General features: G+C 38.2%; 1 protein-coding gene across 2 annotated transcripts; it reads left to right on the plus strand.

Moving 5' to 3' along the window:
* Positions 1–98: 98 nt before the first annotated feature.
* Positions 99–24,906, plus strand: PEX2 (peroxisomal biogenesis factor 2). 2 transcript variants are annotated; one of them, XM_087751134.1, is made up of 2 exons: positions 99–445; positions 20,065–24,906. In XM_087751134.1, exon 2 carries the CDS (start codon positions 20,085–20,087, stop codon positions 20,997–20,999), a length of 915 nt encoding a protein of 304 aa, XP_087607260.1. In that variant the 5' UTR covers positions 99–445; positions 20,065–20,084; the 3' UTR covers positions 21,000–24,906. The 2 variants fall into 2 exon arrangements, with proteins under 2 accessions (XP_087607260.1, XP_087607266.1); XM_087751140.1 differs by lacking the exon at positions 99–445 and adding an exon at positions 481–819.
* Positions 24,907–25,686: the final 780 nt, after the last annotated feature.

The following is a 25,686-nucleotide window of genomic DNA, read 5'->3' on the forward strand; positions in this document are numbered from 1 at the left end:
CCCCAGCACTCGGCCCGGAGCCGCCCCTCCTCCTGCCTCTCCCATCTCCCAGATGGCTCCACATCCTCATCCCGAGTCACTGATTTGCTCTGTGGTCTGTCAGTCAAACCGCCCCGCCGTTCACCCTGGCACGGGTAACATCTCGGGAGCCCTTCTGGCGCGTCATCTCGAGCGTCCAGAGTACTTCCTGCAAAGCCACTCTAGGCGGTTACCTGCAGTATCTCTTGTCTGTGCCGCAGCCGCTCTAGGCAGCGGGAGCTGGCTCTATGACCCGGCGGGGCCTGCTGGCGGCTCGCTGCCGGTGGGCGGGGGGCGGCAGCAGGGTGGCGGAGGGGAGAGCCCCCGGGGCGGCCCGAGCAGGCTCCGTCCGCCTAGGCCTTCGCTAGGGAGATCGAGGCAGAGCCCGTCGCGCCCTCTCCCCTGCAGAGTCCCAGCGGCGGCGCAGGTCAGTCGGGGCGCGGGGCGGGACGAAGTGGGGGTGCCGCCGGCCTCCCTGGCGAGCGGGGCTGCGGCGGGCGGCGCTGCCCGCTGTGCGGGGGCTGCTGCCGGAGCCGCGGGCCTCGGCGGAGCCCGGCCAGGCAGCTCCTGCGGCCCGGCAGGCTCGGGGCGGCTGGCTGGGGCGCGGCGGCGTGCCTGCAGGGCCGGCGGGGCGGCCTCTGCGTCAACCCCGGACGCTGCTGCAGGCCCTGTTCATAAAAACTTGTCTCTCACGCTGTCTCCGGGCGGCTCGGTTCCCCGAGTGCCAGTGGCCTTCTCTCCTGTTGCGTCCCTCAGTATGCAAAGAGACTGCAAGGTTTCCAGCTAGGCCTAGGCTGTAAGGTAAGAAAGGATGGAGCCTGGTAACGTGCTCTGTAGAGAGGAAAGAGCATAATGTTCTGGCAGAGGAGTATTTTAATCTCAATTGTTATTCTGATGTCAATTGAGAGAGTGAACCATTTAAAGACCTCCAAAGGCCTTTATTTTGACTGCCTGCTACAGGTGACAAGGTTTCCCTTAGATACTGCCTGCTAAAGGTGACAGTGGCTCCTCTCCACTTTCTGTTAATCCAGTTTTGTACAGCCTGTACGTGTAAGTAACAAAGCGTTAGTTTGCCACAAAATTAATGTCGATTTAGTCTGAATGGCCAACGTGTTTTGGCAGAGGGATGAATTCTATTTATGATACAGTCCATACCGAAAACCACAGCAATGTATATTACTTTCAGTCCCCAAGTATATTTGTTGTATCATCTTTCACCTGTCAGTGAGAGGGAAGTGTTGATCGGGGTCAAAGATGAAGTATGGCCAGTTTGTAGTAAAATCTGATTCCAAAATCTTTAGCCGTTTGTTTAATTTTACTGGAAGTTAGTGAATGCTTGTCTAACTTCTTTGGAGCCATTATTAATATGCAGTTCAGCAACAAGTTGTTGATAAAGTGTTCACTTTAAGACTTATTACTAATTTTATTCTTTATTGTGATCTGTTTTATCAGTACTTTCTTCTACAAACTTTTTTTCCTCTCTATGCTTCAGTTTCTACTCAGCAGTTTGTTTTTCACTTCCTGGATGTCCATCATCACTAGTTTATCTAATGAAGTGATTAGTAGGAAAACAGCTAAAATTGTTATTGCTGGGGCATGAATTAGAGTAGCAAATAAACTATTAAGGGAAGTAACAATTCACACCTTTGAATTCTTTTGTTTAAGTTTGTTCATACTGCATAAAGTCATCCATTTTTGTACCTTATCTGGAGTTAGAGGGATAACTTCACACCAATAAGATGTATAAATGAACTCTTTAAAAAGGCTTTTTTTTTTTTTTTGTAGAAATGGAATAGACCGATAGGGCTCATAATGTCGGGAGTATTGGAGGGACACTTATATTTTAATTCTTTTGGAATTTACTATGGAAATAAATGATCATGTCACTATTAGAACACCTACTGTGGTTGCCAGTGCTCTAGCACTAGCTGCTAGTAAGTATACTTCTTTGGAATTAAAAAGTTATATTCTCCATGAACGCTTTCTTTGGAGAGAATAGCTTACCACTTGTATCTGTGGTGATGTATGTGGAGAAACAGCACTTTGCATGAGAGATTACACCATGAATAGGCTGTTCCAAACTAATTTCAGTCTTCTGTAAACAAAATCCTTCCCATATTTTGCTATCCTATATACTGCAGTAATGTTTTGAAAAGAATTTGTCTTCTTTTGCATAAATTGGATGTTTTATTTATTGCTAAAAGTTGTCAGAAGTTTGTGTCTGCCTGTGCAAACATATTCTTCAGAAAGCAGCATTGTTATTTTTTATTTTTAAAAAATATTAATATTTTAATAGCTTATGCATTTACACTTTAACTACCATGATGCTTATAGTGTTCTCTATATTGTTAAGTAATTGATAAGAGTCGGTGAATTGGGAAGTGGAATACATTTAAAGCTATTGTCTATGAAGGTTTTGCAAGGATCTTGTATTTATATCCTCTTTCTTGCCTACGAATCTGGGTTGTATTGTGGGAGGGCGAAGGCGGTGGGGTGTTTGGGTATTTTTATAAGTAACAATTTATATATATATATTTTTAAAAAGTTATGTATATATATTTACATTTTTAAAGTAAGAATTGAGTACATATATTGAGTACAAAGCATACTGAAATTGCATTTATGTGGGGACAAGGCAGCGGAAATAACTAAGCAAAGAGTTTTGCCTCAATTTGTAAGTCCTTTTAACTTCTAGGCCTGCCTTCGTTCAGACTTGTGGTTCTTTATTTGTTGAGATCATCCTCTTTACCAAATGAAGAAAATCACTTCCCACTGAAGCTTTAGTGAAACTTTTAATGTTGATATAATTGACTAAATAATCAAAATTAGACATATTTTTGAATGAGTGGCAAAGTAGCTTTTACTCATGTTAGAAATGTTGAAAACTGTAAAGTAATAGTGGTGAACTTACATGTATCTGAATCAGCTCATGCTTAAGTCTCTCATAACTACCCTTAGAACTCTTAGTACAGCAGTACAAGCATGTAAAATATCATCCTCTGACTTTATTTTTAGAAAGTTTAATTTCTCAGGTAATGGGCCTTCAGATGCATTTAAATCCATCTACTGATTAAAAGGCCGTCAGGTAGCTGGAATGGTATCCCCCAGTTAGTGTCGGTGGATTATTAAGGATTAAGCTAGATACATGGAATATCTGTTTTGTTCAAGGAGGGTGTTTAGATTTGGGAGGCAATTTTTCTGTCTGTTTGTTTGAGAGCTCTGTGTGCTTATTAGATTCTTTTATTATTCCCCCACCCGAAGACTGTAGGTATCATTTCTTTTATTAGAGAAAGTAGTGACTCACAGAAAGGTTTTGATACTTACTGTGATTCAGGACATGTAGGAAGCAAATGTTCTTGTGATGGACTAAATAAAACTCAATTAAAACTTGCAAACAGGTATTGATAGTGTATAAAGACTTCATTAGACACTTCATAGAACAGAATGGGAAAGGTAATTTCTATACTCTGATAGTTTTTGACACTGTTACTAATCCGAGGACCTCCATTTCTGCTTTGACATCAAATGCTGTGGTGCTAGTCAAGAAAGACATTTGATCTTCTCTTGTGTTTAATCTTCTATAGTCTTTTAAAGTGACAGTTCTGAAAATTGCTAAAGACTGCTACCCAGAGAATATTTGGAAAGGAAGGAAACAAGTTTATGGCTATATAGTATCAATACCAAAAAATATATTGTAAAATGAATGACTCTTCAAGACGTAAATAATCAAGGGGCAGGGAGTGATGTCTGAATCCACTATAAACATATATTTGGATATAGTAATGAAGCACATGGTCCTTCAGGAAAAAAAAATAATTACTTATACAAAATGGGAGAGAGTGGAAATGCCGTTCCTTTTCCTATTTTTTTAAACATATGAAAGTCATTTCAAAGCTATGGGGTTCAGAGAGAGTAGGGGGAATGGAAGGACAGAGAAGATGAACAGATGTCTGAAGGAAAACTAGTAGTAAATTAATCAGTAGACAAATCGGTCAACAATTTGAGGTTATAATTGAAGTACCTTATTATCTATGTGCTTTATTTCTATATTGGTTATAATGGCCTACTCTAAAAAAAAAAAAAATCCCATAGCACTTTTGCACTTGCAATTTCTGCATTTATTCAGTGACAACAGGAATCAAGAAGATCTAAAAAAAAAAATTGGGTCCAGCTAACACTAACTGATAAGTTTTAGGCATAAATACAACTTCATTAAATTAGCTTGTAAACATGGTGTGCTCTAATAATAAGAAGAAAAATAAGATAATAATAAGAAGAAAGAAACATGAATGAGTTTTTGAATTGAAAGATAGTGCCGTATTTCATAAGAAATGTTCTTCATATATTACCAATAAGCTTGTTCTGGATTAACATCGGTCTAACTGAAGAATAAGATATTTTGTATTATATTACATTATTTTTTAATATCTGACTTGAAAACTTTTTAGATATTTAATGGTTTTTGGGCAGAGAATTTTTTGAAGGCTCTCTAGATAATACTTTTTTAATAAAGAAGTTTAGCATGTTTATTCCAGTTTAGCTCATGTCTCCTTTAAGCTGTATGGTCCCTGGCAGACAGTAATGTAATCTATTTCTTATTCAGTCGGTTACTGATATTAGTGCTTGCTTTCTCTGAGAGCCTGGTTTAAGTATTAGAAAGCAAGATAACTTGACAGGCTGGAGAAACAGGCCAACAGGAACCTCAAGAAGTTCAAGAGGGGAAAGTGCAAAGTCCTGCACTTGAGGAGGATCAGCCCCATACCCTGGTATCTGCTGGGTGGCAACCATCTGGAAAGCAACTTTACAGAAAAGGCCCTGGGGGTCCTGGTGGACACCAAGTTCAAAATGAGCCGGCAATGTGCCCTTGTGGCAAAGAAGGCTAATGGTATCCTGGGTTGCTTTAGGACCAGTGTTCCCAGCAGGTCAAGGGAAGTGGTCCAGGATCCTCTCATTCTCCTCAGCAGTGGTGAGGCCATGTCTGGAGTAGTGTCCCAATTCTGGGCTTCCCAGTGTAGGGGAGGCCTGGACATGCTGGAAAGTCCAACAAGGGGCCACAAAGATGATTAAGGCACTGGAGCATGACTCCTGTGAGGTAAGGCTGAGAAAGTTGGGACTGTTCAGCCTGGAGAAGCGAAGGCTTGGGGTGTTCTTATTAATGTCTATAAATACCTGAAAGGAGGATGCAAGGAGGGTGGAGCCAGGCCCTTCTCAGTGGTGCCCAGTGACAGGACCACAGGCAGTGGGAACACACTGAAACACGGGAAGCTCTGCATAAACATTAGGAAACACTTTTTCACTGTGAGGGTGACCGAGCACGGGCACAGGTTGCCCAGAGAGGCTATGGAAAAGCCTCTGTAGCCTATTCAAAAGCTGTCTGTACATGGTCCAGGGCAAGTGGCTCCAGATGGCCCTGCTTGAGCAGGTGGGGATTGGACTTCATAAACTTACAATAACCACACTGATCCATTTCTACTTGCCCCTATTATCATGTTTATAAAAAAATAAAAAGGGAAGGGGTAAGAGTCAACTGTGAAGTCTTTTTTTTTTTTTTCTTTTTTTCCTTAGCTTGGAGTAAATACACAAGCAGTATTTGGCAACCCACCAGTGGACTTTCATACACATACTTTAGGAAATTCAGAGAGGGAAACTGCTCTGTAGTACTTTAGAATGACTGCAAAAAAAAGACTCCTTTGCCAGCAAGCTTCAAGAGAGGCACATTTTTCTTTAAATCACAACCATCTCCATGCTATAAATATTGTAAAGTGTCTATTGGTCCTTCACATCATAAGTACACTTAACTTTCTACAAATATATTAGCCTTATACATATATTTAGTATGTATTAAGCTGAACTACTTATAAGGTACAAAATATGAAGAGGATGTATTTGTACTTGTATGTAATGTGTGCAGTTAGAAGATGATAATTTCATCAATTAAAATCAGTCTTTCACTAGAATAGCCTAATGTAAATTTCTCCCTAGCAAGGTCTGGTTTCCAAATGTTAACTTTCTGGGAACAACATCTGAATTCACACAATTTTTTAGAGCATGTAGGGAGCAAGTTTAAGCTTCCAGTCTAAATGATGGTAAGCTGTGTCTGACTAAAAATGGCAATAGACTCAAACTCACTGTTTCGCTGCTGTAGTTAATGATCACAGCCCCTACAACTTGTTACATCTCTTGGACTACAGCAGAAGGTTACTTCAGTGTGGTGTTTTCAAGCAGGCTCCTTATGCTGTTTGGAGGGTTTTGGTGGTTTGTTTTTTTTTTTTTTTTTGGCGGGGGGAGGGTTGGGTTGGTTTTTTTTTTCCCTTTTGAGACCTAATAGAATATATGCTTTTTTACATAGTCCAATGAAGGGGGAAGAGAAAGGGTGTGATGCTACAACACTTATTTTAACTAACTAGTATGCTCTCAACACCAGCTATTCCACAGCACTCCCTGTACTCTTCAAGTAGTAAAATTAAAAGCAGCAAATAATAAAAAAAAAAAGGTGTGTTCTGCTAAAAAGCTGCAGGGTCACGAATCAGATTGTGCTGTACATGGACAGAGAAGATAGCAGGCTCTCTGTCCTGCAGCTCCTCAGCTTCTCAGATGAGCTAAATGGTTCCTGCAGCCATGCACCTGACCTACATCCACAAGCATTGTTAGTTCACATCTAAACAAGAATCTTCAGGAGACAGAGAACAGAAAGGATGCTACCTCTTTGTAATGTGCTTCTCTCAGAAATGGTGGTAGGCTTTTTTGGTTTGGAGGTGGAATGCAAGAAATTTGGAAGTCTGAGATTATTTCAGACTGTTTTCAAAAGGAAACTAAATGCAGGTTTTTCAGAGGAAGAAAGGGTGAAAATTCAGAGAAATAAAAAACTTTGAGCTGGAGGAAAAAGAGGACAAATACATGGTATGGGAAGAGAGAGGAATTATGGCAGTGGTGCAACTCTTGATTCAAGGTTGACTCTGACTGGGTCTGGGTATTTCCTCCTTTCCCTGCGCGGGAGGGCCTGTGGAGGTTTTTGGCCTTGAGAAGTAAGTTAAATCACTCCTAATATTCATTGTGTTTGTATCAGTCACTGCCTGGGAACAGCCTCTCTAAAAATGCTGTTTCTGCCACTGCTTATCTCCACCATCTCCGTTTTTGCTAATATTGGCAGTGGGGTTGGAAAAGAAAGGAAATAATCCAAATTTAAATTCTAAGAAAACTTGAAAAATGCATTAAAATAATATTATTCAAAAATAATAGTATTAATTCTATAAGCAGAGGAGTTGACAGGAGATATCACAAGAGGGGGCTGGCAAGGAGAAGGGAACTTTTCCTGGAAAGGAAATTAATATCAGGCCATGACACTGTGGGCATAACTAAATCACGAAGGGGAATTCACACTGGAATTGCAGAGGGATTGTAGAAGCTGTCACAGTGTACAGCTCAGGTTGCCTAGTAAGGAAATTATTATCCCTCTTCTAAACTGTTACTTGTAATATGTGTGTGCAACTGTGCCAGTGGATTCTAAAATGCTAATGAAGTTATAGGATTGAAGAGAGTGTGGTGAAAGCATATCAGTCTTCCCTCATGTGCTTAAAGTTACCATAATTACCAAGTAATAAAACTGACAAGATTTGGGGACACTCAGCACATCTAATTTTCCCAGCATCCCTATTAGTCACTGTGTATGCCAAACATTTCAGAGTACAATCATATCAAAAAGGTAAGAGTGGGGACGAATCTCGCATAGTGTTACTTATTTAAACAGAGTAGCCTCTCACCTGCAAGTCTGCATGAGCCCTACAGCAGACTTGTACAAATAATTCTTCTTTTTTTCTTTTCATTTGTGAAAGACAGCAAAAAGTTTCATTATTCGTATTTGCAGTGTTGTGGTGTTATCCTTGCACATTCAGCATGTCGGGTTTGAAGACCATAACAGTTCTTCTAGTCAAAAGGAAGGCTTGGTTTTCTATCTTACTATTGACTGGTGGCAGATGTAAGAGTGTGATGCTGAGATTCAAAGGTCGCCAGTTTCATGACTACCTGTTTTTCCTGACCCTGATGTTCTTCTTACTGGTACTGCATGCGTCTTACCTGATGCTGTGCTGACCTGTTTGTGTACTAAAACTACAGAAAGATAAATCTAAACAGGTTTGTTTTCTGCCAGTTTAACATACAAAACCAGCTCAGTAGACAGTCAAATGAGTATTGGCACTAGTCTGTAAGAAAAGGTGGCAATACACAGTTGAAGGAAAATGGGAGGGAGTGACTATAGCTGTCAGAAATTACATCAGCTTATGTTTCTGTAGAACACAAGCCTAAAAAATGAGACACACACGTCAGCTAAAGTACTGTTCTTTATCTTTCCACCAGTTGAGAGTTCTTGATTATAATTAGATGCAATTATTTGTAAGTTATGCCATATAATACAAGGCCAAAACTTAAAACTGGCAGTGAGCAGGCTTGTCTTTTTGTTGATGCAAGGCATTCTTGGCTTTAACATACCATAAATATATACGGTCTTTAACAACATTGTTTTACATACGGGCCTCCTTTTCGTACAGATGTGGACAGAGGTTAATTATGAGTTAGCTCTGCATTTAGGACAGATTTTACCTTTTGCATCTAATAAGTATTTCTAATAAAAGGTTAAAGGACATTATGTTCCTGCAGTGCAGTACTTGGATCAGCATTGTTACACTTCCATAGCACTGAATATTCATGACTGTGCAGTTGGTATGCATATGTATATAAAAAGGAAGAAAGCTGGAATAAAATCTGGGTAGTGACTGTTTCACAAATGGTGAGGCTGAGGTGTTTAATGCAAAATTCCAGGGTTCTGTCATCTGTGGTAAATTTTATTGAGTATATAGAACAGGCATTGCTTCTGAATCCCTTCTACGTATCTTCTCAGTCTTCAGCCTGGCATCTCCATACTTATCTGGTGACCATTCATGTGGATCAGACAGGTAGGAGAACAGAAACACAGAGCTGTGAAATGGGAACTTAAGTTAGATGAGGGTTTTGGGGTTTTTTTTCTTTTTTTTTTTTGTTTTTTGGGGTTTTTTAGGTAGTTTTGAATGGAGGGAAGGTAAGGAGGGGCATAGAAAAGTTGCATACAGTTGGGTTTGACAGTGTGCTTGACAAATAAGGTTATGTGAGATACAGTGCCCTTACAACAGTGAAAAGCAGATGTTACGTATGTCACGAGGCATAAGGCCAACTTTTCAGGTAAGTAACAGTAACCAGCAAATGAAGAATTACGGCTCTAACTGCCCACGGTGTGCTCACAACCATGCATTCATGTTCTCTCTTTGAACTGTTCTGAAAAGGAACTACAAACCTCTGCCACAGTGTGATGTTGCACCTGCTTAACACGAAGGATGGCACATAGACTAAGCTTTACATCTTTTTCACTTTTACATATGCAATGCAATGTAACTTTGTTATCCATCCTTATACCAGAACCTCATATCCTCATCATAACCAAAATCTCTTCAAATGCAAGGGTCTCCCTGTCATCTGCTGATGTGATCAGCAGTTGAGACCTACATTTGTAGCACAAGGGATCTTTATCGCTCTTATACCTCCTGGTACTGGTTTAGTCAGAGATGTTGCCCCTTGCTTGCAAGGGGCTGTTTCTTCCTAGTTAACCACCACGATCTCAACTTTGTCAAACTACTCCAACCAGACCCTCCACCATTTTGATTTAGCAACAGTAAATGTAAGGCATGTCTCCAGATAATTCCCATTACCTAGTTCCAAAGAAGGACAGTCAGTATTGCATATTGGGCATATATTTTGGCTTTTTGTCTTAGTGTTTAAGGGATTTTGGTTTTGAACCGCATTTTTTTGAAAGCTTCAAGTTACAATGCAGCTTTGTTTTGTTGAGCTTTTGGGTTCTTTTATCACTGATTTAATTAAAAGGAACAGCAGCTACGTTTCATTTAGTACAGCAGAGAATGAGAATTCACAAGTGGAATTGACATCCCTTCAGAGATGAGTTTGCAATTTGACATACTAAGGAGAGGGATGACAAAAAAGAGGAAATAAGATGGAGGAAGAAAAGGAACAGGATATGGGATAAAGAAGAATAGTGATTGAACATATGACTCGTTACATGCTTATCATCCTACTTACTCTAATAAATGAAAATTAGGGCCATATCCAAAAAGTTCGTAGGATGATTCTATCTGTGGCCTTTATGCTACGGGGAATACAAATGTACTTTGAGGTTTTGTAGCCTTAAATTTAACATCACAAATTTTAAAAGGTAGTATCTTAAATATTAGTTATGCAGTAATTAGTCTATCAGATCTAGTTGTTTGCATCTAATAATCTGTCTTTTAAGAGTGCTGACTGATGACAAATTTTTCTGAACTCAGTGGGAGCTCTTAGCATTCAGAGTATCTTTAACAGCGGCCAATAATAGTCTTGGTTGCTGGCATTCATTGAGAGAATGTATTACATTGACACAGGATTTTCAGTTTCCATCAAATACTGACAGAAATGACTGATGTACAGCTTCTAACAGTGCAGCACTTTCCGACCGCTCTTCATTACTGTTGTATCAATTCTGGCTATTCTGAGCTGGTTTTGATTTTGTAACATGAAGCCCTAATATTTTGACTCTGACAGCTAGTTTATGGAAGATAAATCAATGAGCTATCGTTATGTTTTCTTGGTGTCTCCAAGCATTCAGCAGTGGCTAATCTCTTGTATCCCGGTTTATGAAATCGAAGTTTGCTGAGTTAAAGTTGGAAAAGCAACCTGTGATTTGAATGTATCTTTGTCTTGTACTTGGTCTTCTGACATTAAATGTGACTGTAGCATTCAGGATTCTGGGATTTGTTACTAGTTGCTCACTCAGCCTCCTTAGTGAAAATCTTAATTTCATCTATGGGATTGACTTGTTAAACAGTCATTCAGTGTTTTGTATTACTTTGTCTATTTTGAAAAATAGTCCCACCTCCCAGGAGTAAAAGAAATAAATGATATTTTCTGTGATTGCAGTGTATTACTGTTTTTTCAATTAGTGTTAGTAGTTATTCCAAATGGTTTAAGAATCAGTTTATGTTCTTTACAAAATAATAGGTATTTAGCTGAAGTATATAGAAATCCAGACAGTAATACAAAATCAATCTTTTGTAAGGTTATTTGAGGTAATGATATAATGATAAGTTAATTCTACAGTGATTAAGAGATGACACAGTTGGGGCTCCCAATTAGACTTTGATCTGAGGATATTTCTCTCTACACTTGATGAGCAAGAAAGAGATGAGAATTGATGGTAAAACATGAGATTTTGAGCAGCTGGGGTCTACATTCTGTGCTTTATTATAGGAGTTGATGTAAAGGAAGATTTTAAAATTGACTGGATACATATCATTGATTTCTTATCTTTAAAGTTTATTGGTTTCAAATTGACACCTAAAATATCCTCTGTTATTGAGAGTAACTGAAAAGAACAGTTAAGTGGAATATATTTTCACAAAAAAAAAACCACAAACACAAAAACAACTCAACCCCACACACCTCACATCAAAAAAAAAAAAACAACAAACAAGCCCTCAGCATTCTTGTGAGGGGTGGAAAGATAGTTTTCATTACTATCTGTTGATATCCTAACTTTGTGAACATAAAAGGAGGGATAGTAGACCAAAGGTGTGGCTTGCTTGCTCTCTCACACACACACCCAGTATGGCAACACCAAATGCACAATACCGAATGCATTGTAGCTCCTGAAGTAAAGAGGAACTGTGTGTTAGTGATATTTTTTCCAGAGAGGGTATGATTCCTAGCATGTTCACCACAAACTACTTCCCACTGCCTGGGCCATAGATCTGAATGCTGGGACTTGGCAGAATCTAGTCTGTTGAAAAGGCCAAAAAAATCTTTTTTCTTACATGCATATGCTGTTGTTTCTTTGTGTTGAGGTATTTTATAATAATAAAGTAAAATAATAACAATTAATGTTAAAGAGACTTTATGGATCAGGAATTCTTCAGTGGCCTGGAAATCAAAAGAGTTGTCAAGGCAAAAATAATGCAACATGATCAGGGATGAATGTAAAGGAATAGCATCAGAATATAAGAATAAAATCGGCTACTCTAATGAATAAAGTAAGTTTCAATTTACAAAGCACAAGAAAAGAATCAATGAAAGGGTTCAAAATTCTAAGAGGAGGCACAAAGGGGTAGGTCCATTACCTAGATCTGTTATTAAATAAGAAAGGAGAACAAGTAACAGATTTTCAAAGACTGATTCTTTACTTCATGCTTTATAAAAGAGATACATTGTGACCTGCTACTTCATAAAATTAATCTTAGACAGGAAATAAGAGTGGAACCAAAGCACAGAAAGAATAGCCTAAGGAATCTTAATATAGATGTGCTCAAGTGGCAAATCCTAATAAAATTCATCCTAGAATGATTGAGGAATTAGGCACCACTGATGTTGTATATTTATTTCTTTATTTAATGTCCCAGAGGGTGAAAATAGCCAACGAAATGGGTTTGTGTGTGTGTGTGTTTTGTGTCTCTTTATTCTTCTGTTAAGAGAATTATTGAAGCTTTCAGTTTAAATTCCAAATAAAGATTCAGGAGTAAATAGTTTAGCAATTCATTTGTATCTAAAAATACGCAGAAGAGAGATTGTAAAACAGCCAGTATGGTTTGACATGACCTGTTCATAAGAAACCTCAATCTGTTTCTCCTCTTAGCAAAGGATGACAAGCTTAGTAAGTAAGAGGAAAACTTTAGGTGTAATACAGCTTGATTTTAATAAAGTCTTTTTCCTTACATAAGCAAGCTGGGGAAACGTAATATCGATACTATCTCCATTAGATGCTGATATTATCAGCATCAAGTTGAAAAATTGTCTTTACAGAGTAATTATCTATAGTACCCTGTCAAGATGAAAAGGCATTAATGAGTTGATGATCGAAGAGAACACACACTTATAAAAGTTACTGATGATACTAAGCTGAAGAGAGGTTGAAAGTTTGTTGGTTTTTTTTCCCTTTGTTTTGAACATAAGATTTGAATCCAAAATTTTCTTGATAAATTGGAGAGAATCTTTGAAATCAATAAGATGAAAAGCAGTGCAGGCAAGTACAAAGCACTCCATTTAAGAGGAAAAACTCAAATACATGAATACAAAACAGGAAATAATTATTCAGACAGAAAAATGACAGAAAAAGATCTCAAGCTATCGTAGACCTCAAGGTAGATACTAACCGTGCTGCTGGAAAAAAAGTGGTTTTTTTCTAGAGGATCATACAAGGCATGTTGTAGGAAAGAGGATGTTGTCTAGTTTGGCAAATCTTCTATGTATAGTTGGTCCTCTCACTGCTTTTTCCTCTTGAGAAGATGCAGACAAACTGGAAATTCTTCCTCATTGTTATTGTTTTCTCCTGTGGAATGAAAACCGTCTTTATTTCTGATAAGGATGGTTTAGATTTTATATGAGAAAAAACCCTGGAACAGACTACCTAGAGAAAGTGTGGAATCAGCTTTTTTAGTAGTTAAACATCTGTTGAGATATTCTTGAGCCTGCATTCATGCTGAGTTAGGGTTAGGTGGTCTCTTGTGGTCCATTCTGTCTCTGCATGAGTACAGTGCTCAGACTATATGTTTTGGCTGCACAGAAGAGATTATTTAAAATAATGAAATCATGAACTCAATGAAGTGAATGGAGGTGCTACTTCTTGCATCCTAAATGCAATTTTAAGTTAGAGCAGTAAGGAACAAAGTTCATTTTTTACTTAATAAAATATATTTTTATTTGGCTTCCCAAAAAGTGTTTTGACAAATCATACTTAAAAATATTTTGAAGCTTCTGCAAAAGCACAGAATGCAATTGCAGTAGCACTGAGACAATAGAAACCCCTTGATTACTTATCCCCAGTGGAATAGCCCTGTGGAAAAAATGACACCCTAGAGGTTACTTGGATTTGTATATTTCTGCAGGCAAAGTTTACAGACCTGTAAATTTAAATGTAGAATTTTTGTGGGCAGAATGCATTGACAAATATGCCTGATGGTAATACATCTCATACTGATAGTCCCAGAACAGGTCAATAATAATGCTTATATTGATAGCAGCAACACAGGAGATGTTACTTGGTATTATAGCTAAAATCCATGTTATCCCCTTAATCATAATTACATTAATATTGACAGGCTGTTGACAATACTCACATTACTATTGATAGATTTCTGTCAATAACATGTTTCCAAATAAAATATATTCATTTATAATTTGTACAATGCTCGATAACAGCACTAACATATACCAGAAGAAATTCCTTTTTTCCTGGTGACATATAATATATCTAATTTTTTTTTTCGTTGCACAGTGTAATGTACGAGTGGGATTGTTCATTTGTTTAGTTTGAAAAAACCCAGACAAACTGTAGGTTATTTAAGAAAGAAATGTTCCATGTTTGTTTGTTTGTTTGTTTTCTGGAAGGCAATTTTTTATTTTTTCCTGTGCAATATCTGTGATGGTGTAAAATGAAGGGAGAACCTTTCAAGTAGTAGTCTTTAGTGTTTTTATCTTAAAGTGTATTTATGTAACAAGTTAATCACACATTATTCTTTATGTAACTTCACCTGATTTTTGACTGTTCAATTCTGATCATATAAGCTAAGCCTGATGGCATCCGTAACTGAGCACTGATATTTGTCTCTTTCATTACTGGGTCTACAATTCTGAGTTCTTAAGTTTTAAATAATTTAAAATAGACCAAACAAGAGTTAAAATAGTAAGGACATGACAAATAGAATTTGATGCAGAAACATGGAGGAAAAACAACATTCTCTTTATAGTCTGTGTAGTTGAGTAGAATATGGAATGCAAAAATAACATAAAAAAGTACAAGTTAAGTGTCTTGTCACTTACAGGATGTGTTTATTGTCTAGTTTTAAACCAGAATATTTCTCATTTATTCCTACTCTAGGACAACTATTTGTGAAAACAGTAAAAACTGAAAAATCTAACAAATTTCTGAAAGGATTTTGTATAGAGGAAGTAATTTTAAAATTTTTATTTGTTATCATTTATTTATTCTTTATTATCACTTGAAAAAATGGACACCATAGGTAAAGAACATAACAACAATTCCCTACTATAGCAAAATAGAGAGAGATTAGAATTTAGGCCTCTTCTCTCAAAGAAGCAGTTGCTGTTATCCAGATCATTAGGTCATTTGCAGACATTTTTCATAGGAAAATACAGATTTCAAACTTTCCCTTTTAATGTTTGTTTATGGGAAGTAAATATCTACCCTATAAGTGCACTAAAACCTTAAATCAGTTTGGGAATAAGCATAGTTAATAGCACAACACTTCAGCCTGTATGTAACAGTACGCACCCTGAAATGTGCTTACATATTAAAATCAAAGCTATATGGATATAATCTTTAAGTAACTTGCAGGGTCCAGTTAACAGCCATGGCTTATGGCAAACTCTCAGTGTTCTTAGCAACAAAGAACTTCAGACTAATGCCCAGTTTTATTGCTTAAATTGAGAATGCTCACTTAATTGTTCATCAAAAAGAAAGCTTTGCTTACACAGGAATATTATAAACATAATTTAAAGGATTTTAAAGGAGTACATCTTTATTATTAGTTGCTTATGTCCGATATTCTTCCTTTTCCATATAGTTTGTATAAAAGTGATTTCAAAGTTGAATGAAGCTGCTAGTTGGTAATTCAGGAAAAGACATTAAATACGCCACAGTTAAACAGTATATATGGTGTTGATTCTAATTTTTTTAAAAAACAGACTTTTTGGATTTTGCAAAATTTTGAAGGTTAACAAACAGTGTTTGGACTTGTTCGCTCAAAAGTGGTTCCTATTTTCTGTGTACAAAGTTCCAGCCCACACTGACAGGTTCACTGAAGTTATTTCTATCAAATAAAGTTCTATAAAGGATCATGGACGTGAAAAAATTATGTATTATCTCAGATCAATTAGATTCTACAACGAGGCATGCACAAATTTTTGGGAAGGTCCAGGGAAGATCGTTATGACATCTAGTCCATCCTCCTGTGAAAATTGGGGGTAAATTCAATGCTAGAATGGGTAGCTTAGGGCATCATTTGGTCAAGTTTTTAGACTCTCCAGGGATGGAGATTTCACAGTCCCTCTACACAAACTGTTCCAATTTTTCTTATGTCCAATTGGAATTTCTCATGTAGCAACTTACAACCAGTTGCCTCTCTTTCTTTCATTGCATCTCACATAAAGGTTTGACTTAATCTTCTCTGTAACCTTTAGGTAGTGGAAGATTACTATTACATCACTTCTTAGCTGCCTTATCTTTAAGTTGAGCAATCTGAGTTCCTTCAAGCTCTCCTCATATATCAGGTCTTGGGGTTCCTGGTGATATTAATGGCTGGACTCTTCATTTTGTTGACATTTCTTTTGTACTATTGATAGAAAAGAGGCAAAACTGGACTTAGTATCCCAGGTGTAGGCTCACCAATGCCAAGTAGAGGGGAATAAGCACGTCCTTCAGTCTGCTAGCTATGTGCATGCTAATGCACTCCAGTAGGCATTATTGCCACAATGATGCCCTAGTGACTTGTGTTCAGCTTGCTGCCTACCAGAATCCCCTAGTCCTTTTTTGCAAAGCAGTTATGCAGTCAGTCAGCTCTCAGCCTATAGTGATCCATGGATCCAAGTGATCCACTTGTGTATTTCATGATCCATCATAATCCTGTGTATTTGACACATTTTCCTTGAACTTCAGAAAGTTTCTTATTTATGAGAAATCTACAACAGCAATTTCTCATAGCATCCAGGATAGTGGAGGACAGCTGGAAAAAATGGTTGAACTGATGTTGGAAAATAGTCTTAGTAGATGGATCAAGGAAGCTCTTTGATAAGATGTCCCTTTTGAATAACTTTAGGATTTTGAAAGGGGGTTTTCAGTATTCACAATTGTATAGAACACTAGTAGGAGGGTAACTGAAATGAGTAGAACGGACTGAAATGAGTAGAAGGGACTGAGGTGTTACCAGAAGTGAAGAAGACACTAGACTTTTAGAGGTTATGAGTGAATAGCACTAGAGTTCCAGAACAGATGGTTATCAGAGGCTATGGCTCCTAAAATGGTAGTGGGATGAGAAGATGAGGGGTAGGAGGGTGGGTAGTCATTGGAGCTGGAGTTTTTGAAGTGGTCCTTTGATGACAAAGTGGAGGAAATAAGTTATTGGGATGATACTGGATAATGCTTTCCAACCACACTTTGGGTGCCTTGGTGCTTACTACAGAAAAGGCAGTAGTGTGAATGAGACAGGCTTGGGTATACTGCCTCTGTATGCCCTTGTATACTGTCTTGTCAGGCCAGTGCAGGTTGACGCAATGAACCCCATAGCTGTTTACTCAGAGGAGGTGGCCTTATACTACCTTCAGCCGTATTTTGCTTGCTAATGAGGAAGGAGGAGTTTAAAGAAACTGAGTGGAGCTATTGTATGCCCTACCCATGTAGCCAGTCTTAGTTAATTGGAAACTACTGATGTGCAGCATACATTAAGAACAAAATCATATTTTCTGTTAGCTTTGCATGATATTTTCCTTACATACATGACCAATTATAGGTATAGAAAACAGTAGGAATGCTACAAATAATGTTTTATACTGGGTTTTAAAACTTTTGGTGTACTCTGTTTTGGCAAACAGTTATTGGTTTGGAGGATTTTTTTTTTTTTTTTTTTTTTTTTTTTAGTATTCTTAGCATCCTTAGCAACCATTCCTATACAAGATCCTATACAGCATCTTTTATTCAAAGCAGTCTTGTGTTCTGGCAGGTTTTCCTCTTATAAATAAGGATTTGAAGTACCACCTTCTGTACTTTCTCCATAAGGCTGTTGACCCTTGTTTGTCTGTTATGGAAAGAATCTCGTTTAGAAAGTGAAATATGTTGCATAGTACCTGAAATATACCACTTCTCCTAAATCACTTCGCAGTTTTTATGAGGACAAAAGGAACCAAAAATCAGTTACCCCACAATTTTGCATTACTGAGGTCTTATCCATATTTTCTTCTTGCAATTTGTTAGATTTATTTTCTTAGTCACAGAATTCCAGATACAATAACATTTAAACCAAGCAATTTTAACACATGTTTTTCTCTGTAATGCTTGAACAAGAAGAGTATACATTTGTTGAAGTTGCTAGTATACATTAATCATCTTGCCAGGAAATTTGTTATACGACAAGTAGCACAATCCCACACCTGTCAAAAGACTCCAGAAAATATATGCAGACTTCGGTGATGTACTGTATGATAATTTATGTCTGAATGCTGATATTTCTTCAATCTCATAGAATGATTCTTCTCTAAACTAAACAAATCATAGAATCATAGAATCATTAAGGTTGGAAAAGACCCTTAAGATCATCAAGTCCAACCGTTAACCTAGCACTGCCAAGTCCACCACTAAACCATGTTCTCGAGCACCACAGCTACCCATCTTTTAAATGCCTCCAGGGAAGGAGACTCAACCACTTCCCTGGGCAGCCTGTTCCAATGCCTGACTACCCTTTTGGTGAAGAAGTTTTTCCTAATATCCAACCTAAAGTCCCCCTGGCACAGCTTGAGGCCATTTCCTCTTGTCCTGTCGCTTGTTACTAGGGAGAAGAGACCGACCCCCACCTTGCTACAACCTCCTTTCCGGTAGTTGTAGAGAGCGATAAGGTCTCCCCTCAGCCTCCTCTTCTCCAGGCTAAACAACCCCAGCTCCCTCAGCTGCTTCTTGTAAGACTTGTTCTCTAGACCCTTCACCAACTTCGTTGCCCTTCTTTGGACACACTCCAGCACCTCGATGTCCTTCTTGTAGTGAGGGGCCCAAAACTGAACACAGTACTCGAGGTGCGGCCTCACCAGAGCTGAGTACAGGGGCACTATCACCTCCCTGGCCCTGCTGGCCACACTATTCCTGATACAGGCCAGGATGCCATTGGCCCTCTTGGCCACCTGAGCACACTGCTGGCTCATGTTCAGGCGGCTGTCGACCAACACCCCCAGGTCCTTTTCCACCTCGCAGCTTTCCAGCCACTCCTCCCCAAGCCTGTAGCGTTGCATGGGGTTGTTGTGACTGATGTGCAGGACCCGGCACTGAGCCTTGTTGAACCTCATACAGTTGGCCCCGGCCCAACGATCCAGCCTGTCCAAGTCCCTCTGTAGGGCCTTCCTACCCTCCAGCAGATTGAGACTTCCACCCAACTTGGTGTCGTCTGCAAACTTACTGAGGGTGCACTCAATCCCCTCATCCAGATCATCAATGAAGGTATTGAACAGGACTGACCCCAGTACTGAGCCCTGGGGAACAGCACTTGTGACTGGCCGGCAACTGGATTTGACTCCTTTCACCACTACTCTCTGGGCTCAGCCATCCAGCCAGTTTTTAACCCAGCACAGAGTACACTTATCCAAGCCGTGAGCAGCCACTGCCTTTACTTAGCAAGTTTTATCATTCCTACCTTAATTTTCATCCATATTTTTCCTTATGTAATCCTTAAATTTGTTAAGATTTTACTTTCAGCTGCAGCTACTGAAGTATTCATATGGCAATATTTTCTGTCCAACCCACTGTTCTCTTCTAGATTTCAGTTAGTGTGTTCATTTTCCCTATTTCTCCATAACACACCATATAGTTTTACAATTCTTGTTTCTGATCTTCTGTTTTAAGGTCCAATTGAATATTACAGTTATGCCCAGCAATTTTTTTTTTTATTTATACAGTGCAATATTAAAACTGTGGAGTTTTCTAAATATCTGGTAGGTGTTAAACACTCCGCTGTAACCAAATACAAATGTTACTGTTTGTGAGAAATAGTCTAATATAGCTTCTCTTGAGATGAAGTTTTATACTGTTAATGTAAAGCTTCCTGAAAGGACTTGTAGCATATTAATAGCATATTAATATAGCATGCTGAAAAAGTTTTTTTTGTTATTTGTTGTTTACTGCTGGTATATTACAACTTTGCTGTCTTTAATAAGAATAAAAATAGGAGATGCTCCATTATACTAAAACCTATTTGTGTTTATTTCTAGAAAGTTTTTTTTGTGAAGAAATGGCCTCCAGCATCGGAAATGAAAAGAGTGTGAATCCTGTGCTCAGAATAAGTCAACTTGATGCTCTTGAACTAAACAAAGCCCTGGAACAACTAGTGTGGTCCCAGTTTACCAGCTGTTTTCATGGATTTAAACCAGGCGTGTTGGCTCATATTGAACCAGAAGTAAAAGCATTTTTATGGCTTATATTATGGAGATTCACTGTCTATTCCAAGAATGCAACTGTAGGCCAGGCTATTCTGAATATTCAATACAAGAATAACTTATCTCAGACAGAGAAATACCAACCTCTGAGCAAACACCAGAAGTTATGGTATCTTATTTTCACTGTTGGTGCAAGATGGTTGGAAGAAAGATGTTATGATTTATTTAGCAATCGTCAACTGCAGTCTTTCTGCAAAATTAAGCGTTATATTAACTTTGGAGCTGGACTACTTAAACTTTGTGGACTTCTAAATTTCCTGATTTTTCTTCAGAAAGGAACATATGCAACGCTTACAGAACGCATTCTAGGAATTAGGTCAGTTTTTTGCAAGCCGCAAAGTGTTCGTCAGGTAGGATTTGAATACATGAACAGGGAGCTCTTATGGCATGGCTTTGCTGAATTTCTGATCTATCTGCTACCACTTATTAATGTACAGAAACTAAAACTTAAAATTTCTTCTTGGTGTTTGCCTATTGCAGGTCTTTCCAATACTGAAAACACATTAGCAGCTTACTGCAAGGAATGTTCACTATGTGGGGAATGGCCTACCATGCCTCATACCATAGGCTGTTCGCATGTTTTTTGTTACTACTGTATTAAAAGTAACTATTTATTTGATATGTATTTTACGTGTCCTAAATGTGGCTCAGAGGTACACAGTCTTCAGCCACTGAAACATAAAATTGAAATGACAGAATTGCATGCCTGATATGGAATTGATTTGTTTCTATACTGTACATGAAATATTATGTTGCAGAGATTAATGGAAAAATTCAGAAATTGTTGTAAACAAACAGCTTAAAGATGGTTTTGGAGACTCTGTAATTTGTTGTAACATATGTCTTTACTGGTCTTAGTTTTTTACTGAGTAACAGTGCCAACTTCCCTCTCTGAAGGAAAGAAAAGAAAGGAGTTCACCACCTCTTCTACTCTCAGAATACTTGATCCCAGTTTGGTACCCCTCTGTTGTCAAGTCATTCCTTCTTAGGTCTAGAGTCTGTCAGCCTACCACTTGGTAACTGCATGCCCCTCAAAGACAGAGAACCCTTAAAGACACACAAGATGCCCAGTAAGCTTTTACCCATTTTGTGGATTTTCTTAAGCTTGTTGTAAAAGCTTCTGCCATTACCAGCTTAATTAGTAGATGGATGTAGTAGGAAAGTCATCCTTCTCATGCCTAAAGAATAATTTTAAATTTGAATATTTTTAAATTTGAATTTACAGTATGATGTTCCACTGCAAAAAGGGAAGGTGTAAGATGGATTGTCCTCTCAGGAGATTATCAATAGTTTTCATCATATTCAGCCACCTTAACAGGACATACTCTTTTTCTGGCTCAGAATTGCTCTCTTATCAATAGACCATAAGCCTTAAGTGATCCATCTGGTAGACAGATAGATACTCCATAGTTAGCATGTGCCTACAGGAGATATAACCACTTCCTGTACAAATACAGTGCACTTTCTAGATCTTCATGAGATGACCGAACTAGTTTTCTCGCAGCTATGTGTTTGTGATCTTCAGTGACATATGTACAGCCACCTCCCACTTCTTCCTTATATAGCTGAGGGACACAGTCCATCATCCGTTGGAATGTGGCAGCTGCCCAGGGTAACCCGCATTCTTCCGGGTCCCAGACACTGGAGAAAACAGCTTATTCACAAGATGCTGTCTTTGGGACTTGCCAGTCTTCTTTGTTTGGTGTGGTCAAGATGGGTGCAAAACCTCACTAACAGCTCACTACCACACAGAAAAAAGATCAAGCACATCTATTTGCATGTAGACATATTAAAAAACTAGGTAACTCTTCCTGGTTTTTTATTATTACTATTTGCTTTCTCTGTTGGCTTTGCAATGTTTTTATTATTCCCTGTTTTAACACTTCACCCATTTATTCTCTGACCTGGTTTTAGAAGTTTTATTACTTTTTTTTCAAAATTGCAGTCCTTTCTTAACAGGAAGTCTTACCCAGAAGTGTCTCATTAACACAAAAATACATTGCATCCTTTTTTGGCTCTTAAATCAAGTTCTCAAGAACTTGTACGGTTAAATTGAGTAAATCACTTTATGATGGCTGTGTTCTTGATTGGCTATCATCAATAGTCAGTCCCAAAAATAGTGTGGTAACAACTGATCCAATATCTTTGATCTACTTTTATGAAATGGTTTATTACATTCTTCAGTGACTGATTAAAACAACCCACCAGCCTATTTGTTTGAAGATCTTAGATTCTAGGTTTTGATCTTTAGAGTGACACACAACGCTTTCATCTGATGCAATTAAATATAGTTAGCAGGCTCATAAGTATCTGTGGGCAGCCCAAAATTTCATTAATTCTGCTACTGTTCTGTGAGTCAACAGAAACTTCAGAGCAACTGCTTCCAGATACTGTGCTGCAATATATTATTTGCCATCAAGCATGTATATCAGCAGCCTGCCAAATTTCTGTTATTCGCAGTTGCCGTTTGAACCAGCAGGTGCAAATTCATCTTTATTAGAAGTATCAAAACTGGCAAGCTGTTGGAGAATATCCTGGAGTCACTTGCTGGTCCTGAAGTGATTTTGTATGAATTGTCCCTGCACATCACTTAACAGCTCTTCCCAAAGAAATGTATTGGCAACCGTGACTTTGAGGTGAGGATCATCAGCATTCATGCTACCTCTTTCTTTAACTATCCTTGTTAATTAAGAGTTGTATACATCCAAAATCCAGTGTTTGCAGTTTATAATCATAGCAGACCCTTGTTTCCTATGGATTCTTCATTCCTTCTGAAGTCACAGTGCAGTACGGTGTCAAAAGGGCATGGATTTTCTATATTGGACTCTGTTAGGTGTCGTGTTCTTCTTACGGAGGAGTTAATTTCTTTCCTAATTAGAAAAGTTTCTTTTTCCTGACTATTTAAAGAATGGTATCTTCCTTTTTCATTCCACCTCTTTCTATCCTGCCATTTGATTTACCTAAGCTGTATGAATTTCCTGAGGTTTGTTTTGTCTCTTGCAGCTTCATGCAGGTGAAATCCTAGTAAAACGTATACTCTAGTTTTCATCCCTGTTGCACTGTCATTACAAAACCTGTTTCCAGAAGTTTTGTACCTCTGTTGTACAGCTGTTTTCTGCTGGCTGTGCTATATTGCAGTTGGCTTCCCTGTTTCTCTTCTGGTGTTGAACTTTTGATACTTAACTTACAATGGCTTCTTATACCAAAGCATTGGCCTACTACTGTAGTACCTCATCATCAGAGTGTTAAGTTTGTAACCCATAGCACTGACCAAGTTTGTGTCTTATGGCATAAATGAACAGTTTGCATTACTCTAAGATCCTAGATCCTAAGGTGTGGCTGTAATTCTTCTTGTTTTCCATGCAAGTAAGCAGGTACCATGCATCTGGCAGAAATAAAACATTTGGAAAGAGAGTGTTCCTTTTGTCAGATACTGAAGTTTTTTTTTTTAATCTACCATGGGATGAAACCTTCACTCGGTTGTAGTCAAAACTCAGATTGATGAGACCAAGACCTGCTACCAGGTTAGCTTTTTGGGACTCCAAAGTCAATACTCAGCAGCTTCCTTATGGAACTGAAAAATTAAAAATATACCTTTTTTTTTTTTTTATGTTCTGTTTTGTTGTGGCTTCTGATATATAAACTGCAGAAAAGTCTTACTTGAAGATATTACAGAGAAAAATCATGTAATTTGTAGACTAATCAAAGGATAATCTAATTTTACATACTAATTGCATTGATAATTTGTCCTCATAAGCATTATATTTTCAGGTTAAAACTCTACTGTAACAAGGGACTAATATACAGCTAGTGATGCTTCCTGCAGTAGAGAGAATAAAATTTATTTTGGAATGTTAATCTTTTCAGTCATTTTCTGTAAACAAAAGGTTTTTAGTGTTCAGCTATCATGAGAATGTACTTCTGAGCAGTCATATGTGCAGCAGTGAAAAGGATAAATGCACAGAATTTACGAAAGCTAAAGGACCAGAACTCTTATTCAGTCTTGGATAGGAGTTACAGCCCTGTATTAACAGTTTTATTTGTGCTGTGTTGTGTGTCTTTGTGTGCTACATGAATGTTTTCATTGTATCAGAAATCAAAATATGAAGCCATAACGGAAACAGACTAATTATGAAAAGTTTTTTAATATGTTTATTAATATACCTTCATTTGAATGAGAATTATCAGTTGTTGGGTGTGATTTTGGAGGCATTTAGATGAAAGGAGTCAGAGAATGCTGATTCCTTGCTTCCACAGACCACTACCACTCCATCTACTCTATATGCTTTAAGAGAGGTCTCGTTTAAGTGGTGTTACAGGAGACTTAGAGGCAAGAGTTTCAATATTCTGTAAAAGAAATGACAGGGATACTATCTGATTTCTGCATTGCCTGGAAATATTTCTTTATTTTTTCCATAAGTGTGAGCTGTTACGGGCAAGGATGATCTAGACAAAGTGGCGAAGAGATGATGTTGAGAAAGATGAAATAAATGTGTTTCCTACATACAGTCCAAACTGATGAACGTCCTTGTTTGAGAATATTGCTAGAATTGTTATCTGAGATGTATCATTATTATGCAAACCAAGTTGACAAATAAAAGATGCTTCTTAACAGGAGGTTCTGAAGTTTGCAAGACTTTTTTTTTTTTTTTTTCCTTTTCGGAACACTAGTTATCATGCCTATTCAATGGTTTGGCTGTCAGGTGATTTCATACTTCAGTATTCATGAGACTAAAATCAAAGTGGGAAACTAGATTATAGTTACAGTTCACTTAAAAATTTTCTTTAATTTTAGGTTCCAAAGCAAATTATCTTTCTAATAATTCTCCTTTTGAGCAGACTAGTCATACCAATAAATTGTCAACTGTTACACTTCTCTGTGTGTTTGCTAGGAAGCTGACTTGGCTTGTACTAAGAAGAGAATATTGTGGCATGACTGGACACACAGGATAGGGTCATGTGGTTACTGCCATGGTAGGTATTAAAGTTGATGGTCATTTACTTAATAACAAAAGTGTCATAGCCTGGGCTACTGCAAGTCAGTGCATACAACCAAAACACCAGGGAGCAGTTTCCAAATGGTGCTTCATACCCTTTGAATGTCAACACCTTGTGCATTCCCAGCAAAAACTCTAGTATAATTGGTCAAGTAGATTACAACTGCTTGCCTTCGCCCTCCTAAGAGAGTTTTCCACATTGTCACCATCAAAACATCCACCTAAATTGTTATTGCAATCTTAATATATTGTTTCCACCATTCCAGGGGTGCCCACTTCCAAGGTAGGATCTGACACAAGCCTGGCAAGGTGATCAAATAGATGGCATTCAAGCAAAAGACATTTGTGGGGGGATCCCTCTCAGGCTGGGACACGGGGACCAGATGACTACCGAAATGTG

This window comes from Nipponia nippon, unplaced genomic scaffold (assembly GCF_047370975.1).
Source record: "Nipponia nippon isolate SJK-2023a ecotype South Korea unplaced genomic scaffold, ASM4737097v1 scaffold_1, whole genome shotgun sequence".
NCBI classification, from domain to species: Eukaryota; Metazoa; Chordata; class Aves; order Pelecaniformes; family Threskiornithidae; genus Nipponia; species Nipponia nippon.